Source organism: Pezoporus wallicus, unplaced genomic scaffold (assembly GCF_028554395.1).
Source record: "Pezoporus wallicus isolate ANWC-B61680 ecotype Strahan unplaced genomic scaffold, APGP_CSIRO_Pwel_v1 contig_1035, whole genome shotgun sequence".
Lineage (NCBI taxonomy): Eukaryota > Metazoa > Chordata > Aves > Psittaciformes > Psittacidae > Pezoporus > Pezoporus wallicus.
This window is the reverse complement of record NW_026636811.1, coordinates 1,610,964-1,635,594: the sequence shown is the minus strand read 5'-3', so window position 1 is coordinate 1,635,594 and position 24,631 is coordinate 1,610,964. Positions and strand designations below refer to the sequence as shown.

Here is a 24,631-nt window from a genome sequence, read left to right as displayed (position 1 = left end):
TCTGCATTCTGCACAGCAAACACCAGTGAGTGGCCTTGTTGTTTATGGCAGCCCAGCTCTGTAAAGGGGCATAAAATAGCTGCATGGATAACACTTAGGGTCTAAAAACATTACGCCTCTATAAACATATTAACCCAGCCTTAAAATGGGTTATAAATGCGGCAGAACCATCCTCATTAACCTTAGTGGCAAACACATGGAGCAAAACCAAGAAAGCCCCCACCGAAGGGAATTGTGTCCAAATCCTCAGTGTTTGTTCAGGCTGCTTTGGCTGAACGTACCAGGGGTAAGAGCCCTAAATGTGCAAAATGAACAGGGGACTCTTTATACTCAGTATAATTTTGTGCATGTAACAGGCGATCACAGTAGGATATTGGCTCCCTTATGACTGTAAGAAAGACTTTGTCCCCAGTGGCATAACTTGCTGTAGTTGGTAAGAAGATCTTCCTTCGTATACCCAGGCTATTGATGCTGCAACTGAAGGTAGATGGTTTCTTTTCCCACTGCTTCCAGACTGTAAATTTCAAACCTTTCAGGAAAAGCAGCATTTTTATATTTTGCCAAATTGGATTTTTTAAACATTTTCAATTATAAAGAACTTTTCCAGTGAATGACTTCATGAAAAAAAGAGGGGCGAGGGAGGAGGCAACACACAACACTGATTTCAAAGTTCTATTTACCATCCCCATCAGCACTCATGGTCTCAGCCTCCTCTGTGTTCCTTCCATGGGAGGATTCAGACCTCTCCAGACTCCCTCTCTCAAGAGCATATCTTCCTTCCACGTGCAGTAGGCTGCTGTGGGGAGGTGCATGAAACACAAAATAAATCACTGCTCCCCTATATTGTCCATCTATGACAGCCCCTGACAGCCATGCTGCAGTGCAGTTCATGTCAGGTGCCTGTGGACCTCCGCTCAGAGCAACCAGATGGGAAAGAACATGAGTAATGAGAGGTGCTCCTCTGTTCCTAGGCAGAGCCACAGGAAGATGTATTGTGTCTGATCCGATCTGAAATCCCCTCTCACAGAATCACAATATCGATTGGGGTGAAACTTCTTGTGTTTCAGTTTATGGCCACTGCTCTTCATCCTGTCACTGGGTACCACTGAAAAGAGTCTGGCACCATCCTCCTGGCACCCACCTTTGAGATATTGATATGCATTAATGAAGTCCCCTTTCAGTCTCCTCTAGGGTAAAAAGGCCCAGCTCCTGCAGTTTCTCCTCATAAGAGAGATGCTCCAAACACCTGATCACCCCTGTGGCCTCTGCTGGACCCTCTCCAGTTTCTCATCTTTCTTGTACTGAGGAGCCCACAGCTGGACACAGTACTCCAGATGTGGCCTCACCAGGGTTGAGTAAAGGAGGGCTATCACCTCCCTGGACCTGCTGGCCACACTCATCCTGATGCACACTAATATGCTGTCTCTCTCCTAGCCGCAAGGGCACACTGCCAGCTCATAGTCAACTTGTCATCCACACGCCACAGAAAGCCTGGTCCATAGCACACTTACCTCCAGAGGGTGGATGAGGTGAGGGTTGGTGAGCTCTGCTGGGTCTGGAGCGTGTGGCTCTTCCCTGCCTGGAGGTGACATGCTTGTCCATCAGGGCGATGCTGTGGGCCATCCTCCCCTCTGAAGGGCGCACAGACCTTCTGCAGCGCAATGACTGCATCAGTATGCATCTTCCTCAGACCTGGGCTGCAGCAAACCCAGTGAAGTTGCTCTCTGCTATTAAACCGTGGCTATGGACCACTGAACAGTGATACTAAAGCACAGGGAAAACCTGAGTCAACTCTTGCAGAGTACTTTGGAATCGTTTTCTGCACAGGGACAGAGAGACTTTAAGGGGACAAAAATCAGTTCCTTTGCAAGCCATGGCAAATGTTTTTAGCAGCCTTTAGTACAAAAGCAAACTCAGCGTGCTCTGCTTATAAATTGTCACCATCCAGCGCCATGCCTCTGGCTGCTGGGGAAATGGGTTTAGCTTATTTTTATGTGAAAAGAGGTAGACAGACAGACACACACACACATAAAGCACACACATACATATAGTCTTGGAGGCAAAAAGAGAATCTCTATCTGCATTTGCGATATCTTCCTGCACCAGGTAAGGAAGGCATCTTTTTCCTTTTAACTGGGTGCTGTACCTACATTGTTTCCTTGCACTCTATCTTTAGGTTATAGCAGTTCACAAGGCTTTTTTCAGCAGATGTGTTATTCAATTACTTCAGGGCTTTTCCATTTGTAATATTATGAAGCAATGATAGCCAGCAGACTTCACCTGTCTTTTAGAGATAGCCAGCCTGGTAATTTTAACTCTGCCCATTTTATCCACACCAGTAAATCTCATAACATGGTTATAGAGAGATTCCAATTTTTGTAGAACCTTCTCCTGGGAATTCCTGTATACAATATTGCCATAGTCTGTAATGGACATAACCTGTGATTGGATTAATGTTTCCCTAGTGAAGAAGTCAAAGCATTTCATGTTCCTATAACTGGTTTGCAGCTCTACAGTAAAGGTCTTTGGTGTGGCAGAGGAAATAATTGCAAACGCAGCCCCAATCAGAATATATAAGCCCCTCACAGCGAGGGTCCGATTCAGCGCAGTTACACTGCCTGCACAGGGGTTTGAAGCAGGATTTTCTTGTCAGGAGAGCAGAATGCCCAGAAAACAAGTTAATTTCACCATTTTAATAGTTGTCACCCAGTCCCGTGCAAAGGGATGTAAATACGTTGCTGCAGCTCCAAGGGAGGGCCCTCCAGCTCACTGAGCAGAGTGGAAACAAGCAGGGCGATGCAATGGGGATGTGGTCTCCCTGCAAGAAGAGCCCTCCACTTGTGCTCAGATAAACACATGCCTTGGTTCTTAAGGGTAAATATTGTTCTGTCAAATTGACTCCCAGTTTCAGACCCCATCTTTGCTTCTGAACCTTTCGCAATCCCTGCTGTTGCCTTACCTTGGAAGCAACACAAGCGACTAGTAGAGAATTACTGTGGAGTGTACAATGTGCATTACTTACGTCCGAGACACAGGTCATATTCTCCAAAAGAAGAGGCTCATGGCAGGCCTTCAGAGGTGCAAGGCTCATCTGAAGCAGGATCTGGCTGCTCAGGTGGAGGGGAACTCCTTCAGCACTCGTGGGAGGAAAGTGAAGTGGAGACTGGCAGAAAAAGGTTGCGTATATTTCAGCTCGCTTGGTGGTCTTTTGTGCAATGGTGTGTGCACATCGTGCACACTGCCACACCAAAGCGTAAGCCCTCATCATGCTTATGTGATGCTAGCAAAGACCCATGGTGAAGGGCTCAGGCTCCCATCCCCAGCTGGTCAGGGATAGCTTTTGAGAGACATGGTTTATTGGTGGACTCCAAAAGCAGAGGTGGGTCTCTGAAGAAATTACTAGACTCAACTCTGCCTATAGGGTTCAGAAGAGATGTGATCAGGATCCCAAGGTGGAAAAGCAGGTAAAGGCAGCTGTGGGTGGAACAGAAGGTGCCAGAGATAAATTGAGACGGGAGTGAAAGGAGAGGCAAGAGCAAAGAGTTTGAATGTGCAGTGCTGGAACAAACATGGGGAGAGTGGGATCCAGAATGGGCATGCTGCCTGACTGAGGAGCAAGGCAGATGCTCTTGGCAGATAAGCTTATGTTTGGATGTTGTGGTATTGCTGGGCAGGTGGAGAGGATGGGAAGAAGGTTACCAGCATGGGAGCTGACAAATGGGATGTCATCATTTCCCATATGGGTAACGGAGTCCAATCTGACCTTTCTATCCAGCTAAAGGCTTGGGATACCTCAGCAGAAAGGAAGCGTCTCTGGCAGAGATGAGCAATCCACATTAGGTCTATGCTAAGACCTGGAAATTGCAGGCTGTGGGGCAGATATGGGTGTCAGGAGACAGGTAAGAAAGGATGACAATGAGATCCAAAGAAGATCCAGTTATTAAACCTAAACTTTTCTTTTAAAGACCATCTTTCTTTTAAAAGGCCAGCTTTCACAAGTCAGATAGCAGGAGCCTCTGACAGCCAAGAGCAGGGCAGGACAAGGGCTTCTCAGAATCCACTTGCCCACATCTTGGTATTGAAGTAACTCTGGGTGCCTGTGAGGAGGGAGGAATGAAAATGAAACAGGACACTCATTCCACTGCTGCTTTTATCACTTTATTCAGATTTCTAGAGCAGACTCTTTAGCAGCTAAGCAAACACCTGAAACTGTCATTATATTTATATGTACATATGGAATCATTCAGAAAGAGATAATGAGGAATTCTGCAAGTGTTTTTCCAATGAATATGCAGACAGAACATTATCACCCCAGTAAACCAACTTTGAAAGTCTTCCCCTAAAACCCAACCATAGCAATAAATTAGCACTAGATTAATTCAAAGGAGAACTTGTCCCCCCTCTGCGTACCTTCTAATCCATATCTCCAAGAGGTCATTTTAATTATCACACTGTCAGTGCTATTCATTACTGTGCTTTTGGAGGCAGAACCAGCGCTGTGCCTCTTGGATGCCTTGGAATTCATCATCTGAAGGCATTTTATTCTCCCTAAAAACATGCACAGTTTAACCCCCTTACCTTGAAATACTGATAATATGAGGTGTGCTTGGTGTTTTAGATCATTCTCCTTCCAGTGGGATATCTCGTTTTCAACCAAGTTACCCTTACCAGAGAGAAGCTAACTAATCAAAGTCCAGCTAACGGTTGGCTAATGCACAGACACATCAAGTTTTGTCAGATCCTGAGTAGCCTGTCCTTTTTCAGAGGCATGGAAAGCCAGATTTTTGTCCTGACTTTTACCTGCTCACTCTTTCTGTCCTAAAGTAACATAAACTGGGTGGGAAATGTGCCAGCAGCTCCCAGGTCTGTTATGATGGGGCTCCAGAAGTGCATGTGAGGTCTGAGACACATCACAGACCTCAGCCTTGGCCCTGCTTGCTTCATGTTTACTGGAATGGAAAGGACCTTAAGGACCTTAGAGAGAACTTGCTTCTATCTATAGATATGGGACTGTATTCAAAGACAGATGAGCCCATATGAGGGCCTACTAGCTCTCTGGCTGTGTGAATGCAACCCAGGCTGCTTTCAGTTCTTCCTAGGGTCACACCTTGGTTCAGTGTTGGTCATGTTCAGGCTTTGCAGCCAGGTCTCCATTGCTGAAGAATCAGGGGGTACTTTCACAGGGACAATAAATTTAGCTTACCCAAATGGTCTGTTTTAGCCTATAGTTCTCGGGTTTTCTCATACATTTTATCTCCAGGATGCATTCTTCTCAAAGGTCACTGCAAGGAGCCAGCCGTCTGACTCGCATAGCACTTGAGTCCTGGGAAAGAGAGGAGCAACCAACCCAGCTCTTTTACTAGAGAACAGTGTCTGGGGATACTGCTTCTTCAGGGCCACACAGCACCAGGAGGAGCACATTCTGCCTTGTTTCATACTGCTTTCTTCACCTTCAGTTTGGTTCATCTGCTCACTAGGTCTCGGCACCTTCTCTCCTCCGAGGCATTGCTGCAGCCCAGCTCCTAGCAGAAGACACTGAAGCTTCCCAAGGCTTCTGATGGGTTGCCAAGGAGCACTTCTAAGTGCACTGTCCCTTCCCATCCCACCGGACACACTGAGACACCCCTTAGAATCACCCTGTTCTATTCTCCTGTTTGAGAACCACTGTCTTCCTGCTTCAGTTCCACATCACTGGCAGATGTTTCAGCTAATCACACACCACAGCAGACAAGACTGCCTAGTGACAATGGATTTTTGTGGACATTTCACATGTAATGGGAAGGTGGGGAGGTTTTTGGGGGGGTTTTACAGTATGAGCACAATACTGTTTGTTACCCCTTTCAGCACTAACCGTAGCTCACACTGCCTCAGCCGTACATCTGTTGTGAAGCCCCATCTTTCTAGACCCCAGCCAGTTTTCTGCTGGAAGGCAGCGGTTCCTGCCTGTTAGACAGGTCTTGCAGCAAGTTTCATGCCTGCAGCCTGACAGTAACATCTCTCATATGACCCTTTTCCTCAAATGATCTGATAGAAGAGCAAAAAACCTAACCATGCAGAGGATGATGAACGGCACACTGAGGAGTGCCTGCCTGACTCCCAGAAGCTATTTATCAGGCTCTCTTAATGCAAGCTAACAGGGCTAGCACATGCAATTGGCATAAGAGCTTCTGAGCCTGACACTAAAAGGGGAGACATCACATGGTGCAGCAGGGGATCCAGGACTCCCTCGTTAGCTCATCCTATGGATTACCCCTTTAAAGAGAGAGCTGGTGGAGGAAGAGGAGGCTTTCTCATCTTGACAAATAGCTTTCCAGCCACTGCAAATGATTCCTGTAAATCTATAGGGTCACTCTTTTTTTTTTTTTTTTCCCCTCCCCAGAGATGAAGGAAATAAGAAAAAAAAAACAGAAAAAAGAAATTGATTTACCATCTATAAATAAAAAAGAATCAACAGTAAAATTTCACTACTTTCCCTCTCCCTCCTTCTTCCTTGGACTTTTACCTTAGAAATAGTTGTCTGGGAGGAAAAAAAAAGAGAAACACCATCAGTTCCATACTGCAGTGTGCTCCTCCACCTTGCCCCACAGACCAGCCCTCCTCTTCTCATTCATCTCCTGGAGAGAGGCTGGTCCTTCAGATGAGCCTGACTCCTCTTCTCTGGCTTGCCTCCAGCATGGCTGCTCCCTTGTCCCCGCTGGGTAGTGCCTTTAAAAAGTGGCAGTTTTTCCTTCCTGCCAAAGAAGAGAGAGAAAGGACAGGTGTTGTGAACCACTGTGGTGTTTGAGCAGCAGGTAAGCCCCATGAGGGTGTGCTCCGAGGAGAAGCCGTGTGTAAAGTCTCACAGTGAAGTGCATCTGTAAGGAAGGCTTTGGCAGCTGGAGACAAATTAGAGGTAGTAAAAAACCAGCTGGTCCCATTCTCCTCTGGTCAGAGCAGGGTTAGTCCTTCCAGGAGGCTTTGCGATAGCTCTGAGCTCTCCCTTTGGGTAGATGCACTTTTCCACTGTTCGCTCCTCACTGCACCTCTCACACGCCTGAAATGTTTCACATTTCTGCTCATTAACAGCCCTCGTATCACTGTGAATATTTCCTTCTGGGGCATATAGCGTTCACAGGTCTGTCCGCAGCTGGATTGTCCAGCTGTGATCACAGCTGGACCCAGCCCTTCAGTGACAGGCTACTACTGCATGGTTGGGGAGCACCCAGAACCCAACATGATGCCAGTGCTTCCAGCATCCAGACCAGTGCCTTCAAAGAGCCTGATGCAACAGTGTCATTTCACTGTGATCATTAATTCCAGTTATTAAGCGAAACTTTAGTTGTCCCTGTAGTTTGGAGTGTGGCATTTCCAGTGCACCTTTTGGACTACAGTCCTAGCACAGCAGTGGGAGTTTAACTACTGACCTTCAAAGGAGCAGAGTTACAGCAAACACAAAGTGCTTTTGGAGTGATGCCCCAGGAGTTCATGGGCTAAGAACTGAGCTCCTCACAACTCTACACCACAGAAACAGCTCCTGGGCTTCCCACAGCCTTGCATGGAAGAACAGACCTACTCTGGAATGCTTTGGTTCCTGCCTGTTTCCCAAAATGCTGCTGGGTGTGTGTTTAGGGTGTGCACAGTGAATGCTTGCTGCTTTAAGGAAAAGTAAATCTCTATCCTTTATTAGTGGTTAATTCTGTTATATTGTGGCTGATCTACCCTTTAAACACTCAGTCTGCTCCCTCCATTATCAGTTATCTGCTTGGTCTGGCTTGGATCTAGATGAGCTTTAAGGTCCCTTCCAACCCAGACCAGTCTGTGATTCTGTGAGATGGAAACCCAGGTTTCTTGATCCCTCTGCCCTGACTCACCCAGAGGAACTGGGCCCCTCTAAACCTGCCTTCCCCACCACACAGACATGTATTTGTCAGTGCTTCTGCCTTTATTTGCAGAAGGTGGTTTTAAAATACATTTTAAATTAATTGAAATAACATAGGGGCTGATGGGGCGCAGGGTTTAGAGGGCTTTACCTCCACTAGCCCTCCCCTTGCACTGCTGTCAACAAGTTCAGCGTCTACTGCATCTCCGCAGTTCAATCACCAACCTAAGGCACAATGGTATTTTGATAAGAGAAACACTGAGACAAAAATAAGCAAATTAGGTCCCTGGGAGGGAGACCTGAAAGGCACACTGAAGTGAGAACAAGCCATTTCTCTGGTTCTGTGGGTAATTACATTGACATGTTCCTAGACAACGCTGCAGACCCAAACACAGCAGCAGCTGTGGACCAAACAGTCATGCAAAGCATACGCAAACCAGCTAGTCGATCCATCCCCTGCCCTGGGGCAGCATCAGCACTGCCGTGTCACTGCTGACAGCCTGCCTGCCTGCTCCCGGTGCTGGACAGGCAGGCAGGGCTTGGCTCTTCCATGTAGACACTCATTTCTCTGTGTGCACTCGTCCAGGCCACTAGAACAGCACTGCTGAATGTCACTCCTATTCTCATCTCCGCAAGTGAAGGAAACATAATATGAAACATACAAAGAGGATAAAAGTGGGTTTTAAACCTTCCTTTTCCCCACTTTTGGGTAACACAGAAAAAGGAAGTCCTAACCAACAGCACTTACAGATGGGATTTTTAGATACTGGCAATTTTTAGCAGGCATTCCGGCATCCACTGACCTGAAGCATCATGACCATCGACCACTGTTTACATCAGGTACTTGTGACAGAGCGATTTTTTTTGGACATAGAGCCAATTGACAGTCACGATCAAATCACAGCGCTGCTGTGTACTCATCGTACATACAACAGTTAATCTTGCAGGCATTCAAACTGGTTTGCAAATTGAAATCTCAGAGGCATAGCAATTACAATACCAAATTTATACCACATCACTCAGTCAACTAATTGTACATCCAAAAAATCACCACTTGAATAATCTGAATACATTCACCTTTACAGCTAAAAAACCCCCACATGCTTGATCTCAACACAGTTTTCAAGTTGCAGAACCCCATGGGGGAAAAGAAAGTGCCAACCTCTGATTCCAACAGCAAGATTGCTTCTATCTAAATACAGCAGATGCATAATTCACAGTGAGGTCAAACAGCCTGGTGTTCCCAGTGATGCTCTTTTCTATGTTCTGCAAAACAAGGATATTCCTGTTGCTTCCCATAGCACTCTCAGCTCATCTGTAAGAAGACAAGCCCTATATACATCTACTTCAAACATAGTTTACATGTTCTCACCCAAAACACTGCATCTGGGTTTCTAATTGTTAGGAAACCTTAAAGGTATTAAAATGAATCAGCAGACTTAGAAACAAGGCTAATGTTTTAGATGCCACTACCATAGGCATGTTTGTGGCATTTTGTGCCCCATTGGGGCATTTTGAGCTTGTTTCCATCCAGCAAAGCAAGTTGAGGTGGGGAGCAGTAGATTTGGGTTAGCGGCTTTGCAGCTGGTGTGTTAGAAGGCCAGAACTGAAGAGAATTTGTGTTTAAATTGCAAAGGGAGGAGAAAACAAAATTATCCAAGCCATGTGAGTGGGATCAAAAATGAACCATCAAGGCTGGAAAATGGCTAACCCCTGATCCCTGAAACCAAGAAATCTGCCTGCTGTAATGTAGCTGCTGATCTAATTCTTACAGTTTCCCCTCTATCCAGACGAGACACGTTTCCATTGCGTCCATCGCAGCTAAACAATCACTGCGTGATTACTTCAAATGCTTCACTCTTAGGGATGCACAATTAGCCAGGCCCGTACTTGACACTACAAACAGAGCACAGTAGTTTCTGGGGATGTCTGACAAGTTTCAGTTGTAAAAGACACAAATCAAACGGCCCAGCAGTTAATGACAACCAGTGCCCTGGCAGTTAGGTAACGTGCGTGCTCCAAAACAAGGCCAATTAGAAGCAGTAAAAACAAATCTGGAATGTTAGAGCAAAAGTCAGAAATCCTCAGCCATTACCACAGCCTTGATTGTTCTTTTCTTTCCAAGTGGTCACCAGTGCTTGTTTCCAGGAAGTGGAGCACGCTTGCCACATCCCCACCCAACCACTACATCACATTATGATTTCTGGGCGATACAAACCCCATTGATGTGGTGCATAGAGAATCCCATCTCATCAGGTGTCACTACCTTTCTGGATGTAGGGGCTGGTCCATGCTGCCTATAGAGAAGGCATCATAGAAGAGCCTACTCACCAGAAGAGTTTGCTGATGTCCCCCCTCTGCCACAGAAGGAGAGACATGGCTGCTTGTCATCCATCCCTTGGTAACCTGGCCTCCTTCCCCAGCTCACAGCAGCAAGGCATATCTGCTCCATCAAGGAGTGTATGGAGGCTGGAATAATTAGCTTGTAACTGGAACCATGTTATCACATAACAGAAGGAGCCACAGTTATAACGTTTGTGGCTCAGACCCAGCCATTGTTATATACCTTTACTGACCCTGGAGCAGGAAGCTGCAGAGAGGACTGGAATAGGTTTTCTCTTTTCTCCTATCCTCCTATTTTCTAAGGAGCAGCAGGAGAATAATGGGTTACACTTACCTGATGAGATGCAGCAGAAAATGACAGTCCCTTGAGCTTGTTCAAGTTAGCAATGTGATATTGGGATTAGCGTGCTCTGTGCATCAGACATTACCCATGTCAGTCCACCACCACCACCACACATAGCAACTATCTGTGCTTTCAGAGTTCTCTGTCCTGCTCTTTAGACATAGAGGGAAAGTCCAGCCAGGGCTGAGGCATAAAATGACACAGATGCTGTAAATCTGCTTACTGAGCTCTGGCTTCCTCAGAGCAACGAGCCCAAGGAAGGAAATGGAAAGCAGGTGGCTATCTCCAGGCATATCTATGGAGGATGCCTGTGAGAGCTAATCCAAATACATTTAGGGTGTAAACGTAAAGCTGATTAGCAAAACCACAGTAAGCTCCTATGTGGATATGCTCCTTCAGAGTTAAAGTAGTCATAATTCAATTTAGTCATTTAGCTCATTTCCAAAAGTAAATTAAGGTGGAGTAGATTAAATTAAATCAAATCAGCTGACAGCACCTTCGTTTTGAAAGGGATTGTTAACATGGACCAAACCTACTTCATACAGTAATGCAGATTATTTCCTCCTGCTGGGCCACCCATCAGACACACTGGCTCCCTGGTTGGTCCTGAAGTATTTTTACACACCTTCTGTTCAGGGACTCCCTGAAAACAGGACCAAGCCATTTGTTTGCATGTGCTTTAGTGTGTGTGCGTGCTGAAATCCAGGGTAAAATCCTTCCAGCCGGCACCCTGGTTCCCAAGTGTTTGACAAGGTAATTGTTGTAATGCAGTATTTTGGTGAACCCTCTGCTGAGAGCTGGCCAAGCCCTGCAAACCTCCCCAGATTGTAAATGGATCCTTTTCACTGTACCCACGCAAAAGTGTCACCATTTAAAACCTGAAAGGTTTTCCTTAGCGACAGCTACAAGTATGGAGAGTTGCGTAAAACATGCAGACGTGTGTGGGAGTGAGCTGACAGATCATAATTACCAATACAGAAGGGGGAAAAAAGCCCCAGAAATTAATTTTTGAGGCAAAACATGTAATTTTCCTTTAAGCCGTAGTAGTGCTTCCATTACTAATGCAATTTACAGCTCCGGAAATCAGACTGAAGTTGTTTGACTCCTCAGCAGTTTTTTTTTGGTGTGTGTGTGTTAATTTTCCTTTTAAAGAGCACTGGCCAACATGGGAGGATAATGCAAAGGGATGCTTAGGTACTCATGTGAGCGTTGCACTGATTGAACACGCAGGGACCTCTGGCTGTGAGGTGCACCCGTGCAGTCCTACCAGTAACACAGGGAAGACTTAAACGCAGTGTGGTCCCACTTGTCCATCCAAAAGCAGCACGGCTGTAGGGCACCCCGTGCACCAGGTCCTGGTGAAATCCCTGCGATAGGCTGAAATCCTCCCTCCAAGGGAGCCAAGATTTCATTTCCTCCTTTCTCTACAGATTGTAAGTGGTTTTGCTGACCTTTCTCTGCAGCAGCACTAGAGGAAGGGGAATAAACCATTTGCTGTGTCTGCACAATTCAAAGGCACTGACAGCAGCATTTATGATAGGGGCACTGGTTTGGTGCCTTGGGACTTTCTGTGAGTCCCTTCACCCCCTCAAGGGCATAGTAGGATTAGCTGCTGCTGTTACAAGTAGCCTGGGGAGGTGAAGGGCCTGTGTGTGGGCAAGGGGAATGGCCAGACCCACAAATGTCTTCAGGGTTGCTCTGGGGAACTTCTCCTTGAAGACCCAAGTGAGTTTTATTTTGCAGTAAGAAAACCCCAAACTTATTAAATATGGAGACACTGAATTTGCTGTTAGTGCAGGGGCAGCCTCTCGGTGTGCCTGAAATGCACAGCTGAATTCTGAGCAGCCTCCTTGCCCACATGGTTGGAGAATGTGTAGTTTGTTTGGCACACACAGACTTTGCATTCAAACCAGTTTGCTAACTGGGCTTTATTTTGCTATAGTAAAACAGGCTTATACCCTTATGCCCAAGGAATGACGGGCTCAAGGATGGTCAGCAGCATCGCTTCCCATGTGAGAAAAGTCATGAGAAAAAAAGGTGCCTGATTTTCCTCTCACTTTCAAAGCGTTGCAGTGCTACTGTGCCCTCAAAGCTGTGGAGTACTCCAGATCTGAGAGTTCAGATTTGTTCTAGTACATCTTTTCTATTTATTGGACTCTGCTCCCCTCTTCACCACTGAAAATGGTGGTGGTGGTGGGGAATGATAAGGCAGTGATTTAGGTTTGGGAGAAGTAAGCTGGAATGGCAGTAACAGAGCCCCTAGAGGAGAAGCTGTCTATGTAAAGTTTCACTCCCAGCTCGCTTCACTCCCACCTCTCATGTCAGTCATGGCCAGGTCAGAGAAAGCATTACCAGATGTCGGTAAAACCTCAGAAATCCTAAAGGCAAAGCTTAAAAGTGTAGAGAGGAGTTTTCCTGAAACACAGGAAGGAGCAGACTGGGATGAACATCTCAGACGCAGCACGTGCCAGAAAGCAGCAAATGCCCGAGCCTGTAAGACCACACAACCCCAGGACACAGCTTTTCAGTGTCAGTGTGGGTCTCAGAAATCGAAAGGCTGAGCTGTCCTGGCAGAAGTGCCTCTGATCAGACTGTGCCCATACACAGGAAGACATTCCCCAGCTGCACCCAATGTGATGCCGATGAAGGAGCCCATCACCTCTGAGGATGATGGGACAGTCCCGTGGGCACATCCAGCCTGTTGGATATGGAGCTCTGAGCTCATACATCATCATTAAGGCTGCAAAGTCAAGCAGCAAAAGGAGGAATTGCCAGAACAAAGGCTGTCAGTGCAATTTTAATTCAGCCTCCTGGCAGATATGCCTTCTGATGTGGTCTTTAATTACCTCATCACAGCCTACTTTTCCTTCAACAAGACTGCTGCTTCATTCAGGGCACAGTGGACAGATGGCGATTAATGAAGGGCCAGTCAATATTTTGTTCTGTCCTTTTTTGTTCAGTGTGTGGCCCCAGGCATTATTTGCTGCATGCCATCAAATCCCTGCTCTTAGACAGAATTATTCATCTTCTCCTGGACTTCTCTCTCATGTGAATCAGTGCAGCAACTGTGAGCTTCCCACATAGGAGGGAATTTCTTTCCCAATACTCCTGTAAGCAGGAGTTGCAGATGCTCAATGAGGCCCAGGTGTGATTTTTGGGGGTACCCACATTGTGCCTATTCAAAACCTCTAATCTCAGCTGTAAGCACTCAGCACTTCCATAATTTGAACTCCAACATGTTCAGAAAATGAGAAACATGGAACTGGTGGCTCTTAGAGAAAAAACGTCCATGGTTTAAAGAGGCAACAGCTCCTCTGCTGATGCTGCGCTGGAGCAGGGCTCTGTAAGTGGGCAGAGTGAAAGAACAGAGCAATGCTGATATGGGCAAAGGGTGGACTTAAGGCAGTGCAAGGTGACTGGCGTGTGTGAATTTTGCAGCAAAAGTTCTGTTTCCCTACCTTAGCCATTCCCTGTAACAGCTGTTCTCTGCTTTCTCTTAATCTCTTACAAGCTTCTCACCTTTTACCAATGATTTTATAGGAGGACATCTCTCCCTTTCAACCTAAGTAATCTTAACCTTTACTCTGACACAAGTAGAAAGAGGTGAGTGCAGGACAGAGATTCTGTAAGAGGAGATGCTCCCTGTGCCACGTGCAGCATCAAAGGGGGCCCACTCAAATGCTTTCCAGTGGCAGCAGAATTTGCTGGTCAGCGAGCAGCTTAAAAAAGGACAGCAGCAAGAAGAGAGGAAGGGCATGAACCTCCATTGCCACCCAACAACTCCTTTCTGCACTGCACTCTCATGCTCTGTGCCCACTTAACCCAGCCTTAGAGAGACGTCTTTCTATCCAGGATGGACTTTCCTGAGCCTGTCTGAAACACAAGTGGTAGTGCTCTCCTCTCCAGCAGCACAGAGGTCTCTTTTCCTCTGTCAGAAATTCATAGGCCTGTTGGCTTGTCACTCCAGAAAATGTCCATCATTTTCAGCAAAGCTTTTAATTCATTAGCTCCCATAGGAAACCATTCTAACCTTCCTGCCCTCCCCAGCTGAGTCATCGATGCTTTCCTATCTTGCTGCAGACACATCACCTTCAGGAAAATAGTTTCTTAGCATGCTGATAACAACATTCTCTTTCTGAACTGGATGCTTGTTTGGGATCACAGGGTCTTCCCATGGTGAGGACTGCAGGACACATTGGGGTTACTGTTTGAAGCAAGTCCTGACTTTCCCTTGCAGGCTGTGGGAAGCCCTGCATGGCCACTGGGCTGGGCTGCTGGAGAACTGGGGGAAAGGGGCTGAAGGGTTCTTGGAGGGCCTGGATGAGCTGCATGGGAGAATAACCATGCTTGACAGGGAGGAGGTAAAGAATGAACTGTCCAAGAGGTTAAGGCAGTGCTGAAAAAAAAGCCCTTTAAGCATTTCATTTTCATGTATGGCCTCTCTACAGAGTCAGTGTACAGTCCAAAGGTTTTTTCAGGGATCTGAGCTACCTGGGGACTTGAGGTTTGCCCGAAGATTCCTCTGGTTACAGAGAGAGCAGAAGCTTCTAAGCTTTATGTCTATGGTCTGCAACTGTGAACACATCCTCTTGCTGGTGAGGCATCAGGATTGCTCAGTGCAGAGACAGGCACTCACCCTGACCCTTCATAGACCACCACAATGATGACTTCAACATTAATTTCTAGGAACCAACCACTCAGGGACAAATCACAGCACACATGGTTCCTGCACACTGTCTGGCCCAGCAAATACTTGAGGGCTCCAGCCCTAACTTCACTTTCATGGTGGCTTGTTGGGAAGCCAGTGGAGCCTGACTCCCAGGTGGGTGGTGGACACAGTTCCACAGCAAGGAACTGAAGACCCATCTTCAGGGGATGCTTGTCCCAGGGACTTCTGTAGAGAAGGGCAGGTGGAATTTAACCAGCTGACCACTTGGATTCACTTACAGCACACAAGCATCTTATGCAGATGCAGCTATTTCTCCTTCCCCCTTGAAATAAGCTGCACATGTGTATGGGATAGAAGAGGCTACCCCAGCCCCAGCCTCAAACTTGGTTCTGTAACCAGAGATGCATCAGTTCTTGCTTCTTGCTCCAGATGTTCCTAATTCATTTCCAACTAACCTGCCCACATTGCCTATGCTCTAGGGTGGCTATTGTCCATACAGCCTGACTGCATGGCCTAAGATCTTGAAAGGAATTTGGGTGCCAGCCGCATTTCTGACCCTGAGGACCACCTTTCCCTTTCTGTGCTTCAATTTCCTTCTCTGAAACGTGGTGATAGCAACGCAAACGTTTCCTTCTTTGAGATCATTCAGTCAGATGTGCTCTGGAAGCACTGCAGGTTGTTGCTATTTCCAGGGCTATCGTTATAGCACATTTTGGCTGCACTAATTCCTTCAGACGGAAATTGTTCTGCCTGTAGTAGGCTGGGACAAAGCAGCCAATTAGTTGTCCCTTACACGTTTATTAACTCTGCAGCTTTCTTTCAATGAGGATGTGGAATCTGGTAATGTTTTAATATATTTTCATAAACTGTGGGCACAACATGTCCTGTTTCAAGCTAACAACCATGCCATATAATTAGTCCTGATTACACAGATATCTAGTATCATTTTACATATTCCAATCCTTTCCTAGTGCCATTGCTCAGCCAAGGCATATTTAAAGCCACAGCCGTCTCCCTTCTGTTTCCCAGCAGTTTGCAAGATTTTCCTTTGGGCAGGTTTGCAGTTAACATGAGAGTTTCAAAACAATTTCATTTCATTGATGTACATTATATATATATATATATATGTGTGTGTGCGTGTATGTATATATAGATATAGATAGATAGGTACACACAGGCTCTGATCAAATGTCAGGTGACAAAGCCCGGGATACAAATAGAAGTCATTTGCCTACTCACAGGGAAAAAACAGTATTAAATTAACAATGTGAATCTTTAAAAATCTATTCCTTAAACATCTGTTTGCTTTGGGCTGAATATTCACCATGTTTAGGATTTTACTGCAAGGTAGAACTCCCCAAACAAAAGATCCCTCACCCCATTAGGCTCTGGTGGGGGAGCGAGAAAAGTCTGCTCTGTGCAACCCGATTATAGATGTGTATCTTTCCCTGCTGGCGTGGCTGTCTCTATAGAGATGGACATGGATATTTGATGAGATTAAAATGCTTCAGTTACCAGTGTCAGTGGTTCTTTAATTTAAAATGAAGAAAGCAAACAAACATTCCTTTTGATGAGGTAACTGAATGATGCTTCGGAAAAGCACTTTGCTGTCAGGTGGTAATTAGGTTCAGTAATAGTTGTGGGTTTTTAGCCTTGGAGGCTGTGGCCCCTGGGAGTCTGAGAGAAATGATACATTCAATTTCCGGAGGAGAGGAAGATGCTGGATGCTTTTTCTTTACTAACCCTGCAGGTCTGTGCAGATAAGAACATTCAGAACTGCAGCGCTGACAATCCTCCTTGAGCTAGGCTAAACTGTTTTGTCAAGATCACGGACAGGGAAAGGGAGATGGACTCAAAGCAGGGCATTTAAACACAATCAGGCTGGCTCTGACCACATATATAAGGAGCTACCAGAATGGCTGATAGGATATTTTAAAGGCTGCAGAAGGAATTCCAGCAATTGCTCTATGGTCTGGGCTGATATTTGTGACATCCATCTTAGGCATCACTAGGAAACCTTCAGTAGGAAAGTGTTCCTTTGCGAAAAAGCAACTGTTCCCACAGGTACTTTTTTAAGCTGGGAGTAGGGGGAAAGTGGGGAGAAGAAGGGAGTGAATTTCAAGGCTCAGCTGCCTCCCTTGCCAATGTGAAATTGCCTTTTCCATTGCAAAATACAAGCTATTTTTAGTTGTGCTATTAAGAGTTGAAACCAAAATGAAACATTCCAATTGGCCCAAATGCATTTAATTGGAAGTTTTGAGTTTGGAGGTATCATTGCTATCTTCTCAGAACTGAAGGGAATTCTGGATATGGTGTTTCCCATGAAACAGGAGCTCTGGTTCCTGTTCTGCTCCCCTGCTCACATTATTACCCGGCTTTGCCTGTTCAAGGAATGATGGATCTCAACAAATGGTTCAGTGGCATTCCCCATGCTCCCCACACAAGCTAAGAGACACTGAAAGGACACCAGTTGGCCAACACCACACATGCAGCCAGCAGCACTGCAGGGATTCAAACTTGGGCATTTCAAACCCTCTGTTAACACCTTTGTGTGTTGCTCACCAATGCCTTCCTTCACATCCAAAGAGACTTCCCCTTGTCCAAACATCCAATGAGCTGGTTTTAAAGCTGAAGTAAGGACTTACGGTGAGAGGGGATCCCTGGGTAAAGGGCCCCAGTTGGACTGCCAGAAGGAACCTGCCATCCGGCTGCCAACACTATGGCAGGTCCAAGGGGAGATGAAGAACTCTGCCTTTAGCACAGTAATTTCCTGAAGTGCTGAAAGTTTTCACTTCTAGAACTTAAACTTTTTGAAATAAAATGGGTCTGATTTCCCTCTCACTCTCAGGAAATAAATGAAGGGTAGGTCCATCAAAGACACTGGTGTGACATTGGTGTGTAGCAGACAGAATTCAAGGAAGATATCGACATCTCCAAAATCCTCTGAATATTTTTTTCAGACATAACCCAGGTATCTTTCCTGATCATAAATGCTTTATTTCCGAATGGAATTTCAATAAAACAAGCGCGGTTAGACTAGCACGCTTGTTATGAAGCCATAATGCAGTAGCACTAAAGTTTAGTCATGAAAGGTATTAAAAAAGCAGCCCTGCTAAAGCAAGAGAAATTGCTTTCTGACCTACCGAGTCTTAGGAGTTGGTGCTAGTGGTCCCTCCACCAAGGAGTTCAGCCTGTAGTAATCCAAGAACGTCCTGGCCACATTTCTTCCAAGCTTCATATCTGTGAGTTTTTAATTAAGGAGCATTTTTTTTGAAATAATTAATAATAATAAAAAGCAGAGTCTAAAGGTAAATTACTGCTATTTGATGCATGAGCAAGTTTTACATTAACCATCCCACAGTGCTTAGGCTTCAGGCAAAATGACTTACACAAGCAGATAAAGTGGGGCTCATCATCTTTGCTTCTTGTTTTCATAGGCAGATGCTGCATAAAACCACAGACAGGAGGAAGTAATCTCCCTTTTCCCCCATGCCTGGTTGCAGATCCCTGTGGTTGTCATGAAGTAATACATTAGACAAAAGGGGTCCTCCAGTTTCCATGTTCAGGGAAAATAATTACCTAAATGTTTGAATACAGGAAGCATTTCTGTGTTTGTATCCAGCAAACAAGGTCAGCAATGTCATGGTATGAACCAGCTGTGGACCAGTGTACAAACTCAAGGTTAGGATGCAAGCCAAAGCCATCCAAACCTTTATCACTGACCTCCATGTTGTCCGTCCTAGGAGAACAGACAGTTCTTTGTGCTGTATTCAGGACCTGAAATGGTCATTTTAGCACTAAAATGGAAGGACAGTAGACTACCTTAAGGATGTCAGCAGTAACTCCAGAGGCTCTTCTCTCCTCACTAGGCACAGTTCCTCCTTCAGTTAATCCTAAACCCAAGACTAGGCAGGTGCTGTGCATCAGAGACCTTGCAGGCACAGGAACCAGACCTTCTTGATGACTCAGTTTCCTAAAAAAAAGCTGAATCACCTGGGAATGCATTGAAAAACAATCGTAGGCAACATATGCATGGCGTGAATCTCCTGCTCATGTGAAATGTTAGCACTAGGTCTGCCTGTTACACAGCATCACCTGCTTATCATCTACAGGGTGATATCCAATGGAGAGAAATGCAGTCAGTGCCATTATCCACAGCTTTATTATGGGGGCTGTCTCCTTTATTTGCCGGTTTTGAACTGATGCCTATCTATGCTACAGTAACCACATCTCTAGGACACTGCCCCAGATGGTCACTGTAATGGCCATTTCGGGAGTGCTGATGCAGTAGGAGGGGTGGGTACATAGCCTAGGGAATCTAAATACACGTCGGGATCTAAAAGCCCAGCAGTCCAGGAAAATAACGCATTGCTGGGTTGTTTTGTGTGCCTGTTCTGCTTTATCAATAGTTATCTGCTGATGTTTCCGTTGGAGGAAAATTCCAGAAGTGCAGCATCCCAAGGGCTTCCAGCAGCGCCTGTGAAGATGCTAGCTTCTAAATGAAGCTCTTATTACCCACCCACTTACATTAGACACATCAAAACAAGTGAGCATGAGACATCAGATTCAGGCATCACTCTGAGATCTCTTTCTCATTTATTTCTTTATTTAAAGGGGAGGCTGAACTGATGTGACTCAGTCTTTAGCTCTAGTGTGGCAAAAAGCCAGCCACCAGCACTGCAGTCAAGACCGGTTCTAGTGGCTGAAGATGACTCCTGACACTGCTTTTCTATCCAGTGATCTGGTCCCACTTTTCCAGTTCCCACTGCTGTGCCTGAGGATGGCTGCATGCATCTATCCCTTCTGTTTCAGGGTCTATCCTGATATGCTATCATTGTGATCCTAATACCATACGTGCTGCAGGCATCTATATTCTTCTGCGCAGGAGTACAGCAGAGCCTGAACAGCTGGTGTTCACGGCTGTTGTCTGCGTGGACAGGGAGAGCTGGTTGTGTGAAACAGCACCGGCTGTTGCAGGGCTGCAGCAGTACCCAGTGAGCTCCCTGCAGCCTGCCAGCACTGACGGACAAGACTAACAGTACCGTACGTGCATGGAAGTCGAGGAAGTTGGAGGCAGCTGCAGGATTATCCGTTCGAGCGAGGGCAGCATTGCTTTGACAGTGTTTTGTGATTGTGACTGGAATTTGGGGGTGGCTGGGGCCAGCTTGGTTTCTGCAGATGTGAACTCAAAGCAGAGGCAGAGGTTAAAGAGTTCAAAGTAGTCTGAGAAAGTGAGAGAGGAGAGGGCTGCCAAACACGGAAGGGATTGAGGAGACTAACATGGCTTGATCTTGTGGTTTCTTTCATTTACTCGGCACTTTAAAGACATAAAGTGGTAATTGGACTCAGTAAAGTCTCTAGGACATTCTGTCACTGCCAATCTCAGAAGGCTCCTCTGCCAGAAGTGGCCCTGTTGCCCTTTTCTTTGTCTCTACCTTGCTCCTTGTGTTTGCACAGTGGGAAATACCTAACCTGCTGTCCCGGGAGAAGAAGCCCTTTGATGAGACTGGGTGCAGACAAGGAAGTGGCTACCTGAGCTCCTACAAGGGTGCCTTACAACTCTGCCTTAACCCTGACCTGTAGGAATCCAGTTCTACTGCTGAACTTAGGTTTTAGGAATAGCTTTCTAAAGGTAGGGATAGTTAACCACTAGAATAACCTGCCTTAGTACATCTGGAAATCTCCAGTCTTCAAGATCAGGTTAAACACACAGCTGACACAGCTGGTTTAAAGATAACCGGTCCTGTGTGAAGGAAGTGTAGAAGGGCCTCTAAGGCCACTTCATCCCATTTTTCTACAGTTCTTAACAGGTTTTGCAGCCCGCACAGACCTTCTGTTTGCTAAGATTACCAGGCAAGGTAGAGGCATTTTGAAGAGCACAGACACACAGGTATGTGGGCAGTGGGAAGACACCTGTGCCACATGCAGCCACTGAAAAGTCACGAAATGGGGACAGCTTTCAGTCAGCATTGATGGAAGGAAACTCAAACCAGCATGGGGTAAAAAATGTGCATGTTCTAATACCGGTCTCTCAAGCCATCCTACTGCCTCTGCATTGCCTGCTGCCTCTGTAAAGGATGAGCAGTTTCTGTCATGGAAATCAGGGAATTGATATATAAAATAGCAGTAACAGTCTCTCCATGTGACTGCCTCACCTGGGCGAGGAATGGCCTGACTCACTCAGTAAGTGCAGGGGGCACATGTATGCGGAACCAGTGGAGGGAAACAAATCCAAGCAATGACATTTGCATTTAATTCAGGTACATGGAACACCCGGACTCCACTTTGGCCTACAGGATGTGATAAACACATAAATAAGTGCAACTACAACCAGAACCCATGTTCAGTGGGTGGATTGGTTGGGTGGTTGGTTGGTTTTAAACCTCGTTCCTTTCTGCCATGGCACATGCTGTGCTTTTGCCCACAGGAACTCCCTTCCTTGCTTGAGCTGCTCTTGATAGAAGGCCATTTCATTTCCCAGGTATTCCCATCATGGTTGTTCAGCTCATATGAGACAGTAGAAATCGATTTGGGAGAGTCATGGAGGAACCACCTGAATCTTCACCTTCACTACTGTCTGCAACTCCATTTTCTCTCCCTTCCTGGAGATCCCAAGATCCCTTCTGCAAAGGCTCTTCTCACAGCACTCACTCTAAATAGCATCAGTGGTTTTGGGGAGATTTCAGGACAGTCTGTGCACGACTGCCAAATTTCGCAGATGTTGGGAAGCTCAAGAATCATGCTGGGCTCTGCAAAATCCCCATATTTATGATCCCTACCATGCCTCACACCCCAAAGCTTCCAGCTCTGCTAAGGAAAGAGGACAAAGGCATAGGGAATCTCATAAGCCGTTACTAGTTTTCAACTAGGATTCATCGATTCTATTGTGAACAGTCTGCTTAAGCTGGAGCTTCTAGAAGCACAGGCACAGCCTTGTTCTGTCTGTGCATGAAGGCAATAAAAATCTCAATTTGGAAACCAGTTAGCAGTACAAGTCATTAGGGGCGGTACTAAATGTTGCTGCTTTAATAGCTCACTGATCATTTAATAATGTCTCTGGTGCAGAGCATGGTGGCACCATTTGCTCCCTTTTGTTTTGCTTTTTGAAATTCAGGGTCATTCCACTTTCAAGTGAGTGGATTATCTCTTTTTCTCCCCTTTTGCCAGACACTGCAAACTGCTTTAAATAATTAGGAAAAGGATAGCTCCTTCAAATTCACCATCTTGTTTCCATAAGGTCCAGTGTCACTGCTTTGGAACAGGAATAGAAACCGTGGTGGTGGTAAGGATTTGACAAGGGCAAAACAGTTAGCAGCCCCCACTCATCTTTGATAAGTCCTGTGGGGTCTCTGCCAGGCAGATTGGATCTCTGGTTTTATGTCTCATCTAGAGGACGGCACCTCCATCAATGTGAAACACTGCGCTGGGTTATTAGCTTATGGAATTCGTCCAAGTTTAGTCCTAAACAGGATTTAAAATCGTGACCATTCAATCCAGAGGCACCACTGACCAGACCCAGGCAAGTCTTTTGTTTCAGACAAACAGCTTTAAGTTAGCCTAAAGACAGAGAGAAAGGGAAAAAAAATAAGTAGGAAAGGGAGAAAAAGGGGAGGGAGAATGAGACACAAAAAGATGAATCTTTTTAATAGCTCAAATTAAAAACCAGAAAAAGCTCTTTGTTCAAGAACACTGAATTCTATAGCAAATCTCAGCCCGCCACAACAATCCCGTTATTTATGAAAAGAGGGTTATTTTGTGTGGGAGAGTCCCTGATGGCTGTGGTCAGCTAGCATACTGTCAGCTTCATACATTCTCAAGAGAAATATGGATGAGGTTTTCTCATGTGTCTAAAACAGCTCCCATCAATGGATGAAACCCCTTCCTGACTTGAACAAGAGCTGTAATGGAAAACGGCATTACATGGCTTTAAACCACTGTGTTATAACAAGGCAAGCCTGATCAGAACTAGTCCTCTATTTTAGCAGAGCTGTTTTCACCAGTTACTTGTTCCATCTCACAGGGTTAACACTGTTCTCTAGTAAATAAGAGATGGTGCCCATATCACGTCTAATTGGGGGAGCAAAGTGTAGTTGAGGCAATATAGAGACTTGGTGGCAGGGGAGGTGAGGGGTGAGAGGGGCTATTCTATAGCTTTTCACTACCATTTATCAAGGTGCAAGCCTGGATGCTAATGATGCATCCTTCCCTGAGACTGTCATCTATGGAAACAAGATTCACAATGTTCTGTGTATCTGGTTACCTGTTTCAAAGGAGGAAGCTTCTAAAAGGGAGAGGTGGGGGAATAGGACTTACCCTGTCCTCTCCATTGACTTCCAAGAGAGCAGGATTTGGCCAGGCAAGCACTAAAGCTTCAGGGTATTGGTTTTGCAGGGCTGTGAGGAACATGTGGGCATGCATGGGGAGAGTCTGCTACTTCCAATGAGACCAGAGAATAGCTCTAGTGTAAGAACCAGGCTTGATGTGGGAAGTACCGATGTCACCCTCTCATGGTACTCAGCAGGTCAAGCTAGAGAAATGTAACCAGAAAGTCCAGCCCTAAAATCTAGAAATGCCCCAAAAACAAGCAGCCTGGAAATAGCAACCAGACTTTCCCAAAGGAGAGTATTTCTGTTCCCAACAGCCTCAGTTTCCAATCTCTGTATCTGGGACAGATACTTTTGGAAATGGAACGTAACAGCGATGATGAGTCTTCATTTTTATTCCTCTGGTGTGTTATCAGGGGAGGAACTGAGTGGAAAGATCCCTGACTGACTATTTCAGGCTTTCAGGCCCTTTTCCTGAAATGCCTGATTGTAGTGGAAGAAATTACGAAGATGGAAGTTGGGCGCTCTTCTCCCTGAGTAATCAGAGGCCTGTAATTTTCTCTCCTCCTCTGAAAGAGGAGGTTGGAGAGCAGGTATCTTGGAGAGCACTGTTTTATCTCTGTCAGAGGGACTGTGCTGCAAAGGCCAGGCTGTATTTCCCATGAGCTCATTTCAGTATCAGCTATTGCTTCTGCCCTTCTGACGAACCAAACTGAAACAGACAGATCCCAGCTAACATCTGGGTGTGGGGAACAGAGGGATCTCAAGGCAGAGAGAGAAAAAGGCAAGAGGGTGGAGGTGCTGCCCAGGAGCCAAGCATTCCTGACCATGCTGGGGTGCTGCCATTGAAGGTCAGCAGAGACTCAAGGGGAGCAGACGGCAGTGTGGTCTTGCACCCGTGCGCCCCAACCCTCCCTCTGCAGTGGGGAAGCCACCCAAGTGAACAACACATTTTGCTACCGCTGAAAACCTCCATGCAATACTGAGCTGCAGAGCTGCTACCCCACGTGGCCATGAAAAGGGAGCACTTGGTTCAACATATGATTCAAGACACACCAATAGGGAAAGGAAAATCAGGCTGTCCAGAGCAAGCA

The 24,631-nt window shown here is 46.0% G+C and overlaps 1 protein-coding gene across 2 annotated transcripts in view; it reads right to left on the bottom strand.

The window, feature by feature from the left end:
* Nucleotides 1-6,575: 6,575 nt before the first annotated feature.
* BEND5 (BEN domain containing 5) overlaps nucleotides 6,576-24,631 on the bottom strand; it is a 952,584-nt gene continuing 934,528 nt past the window's right edge. For both annotated transcript variants that reach the window (XM_057401794.1, XM_057401795.1), the window contains exons 12-13: nucleotides 18,357-18,453; nucleotides 6,576-6,731 (exon numbers count right to left, since the gene is read on the bottom strand). In XM_057401794.1, coding sequence (XP_057257777.1) covers nucleotides 6,608-6,731; nucleotides 18,357-18,453 — 221 coding nt within the window. In that variant the 3' untranslated portion in view covers nucleotides 6,576-6,607. The remainder of the gene's footprint in view (nucleotides 6,732-18,356; nucleotides 18,454-24,631) is intronic.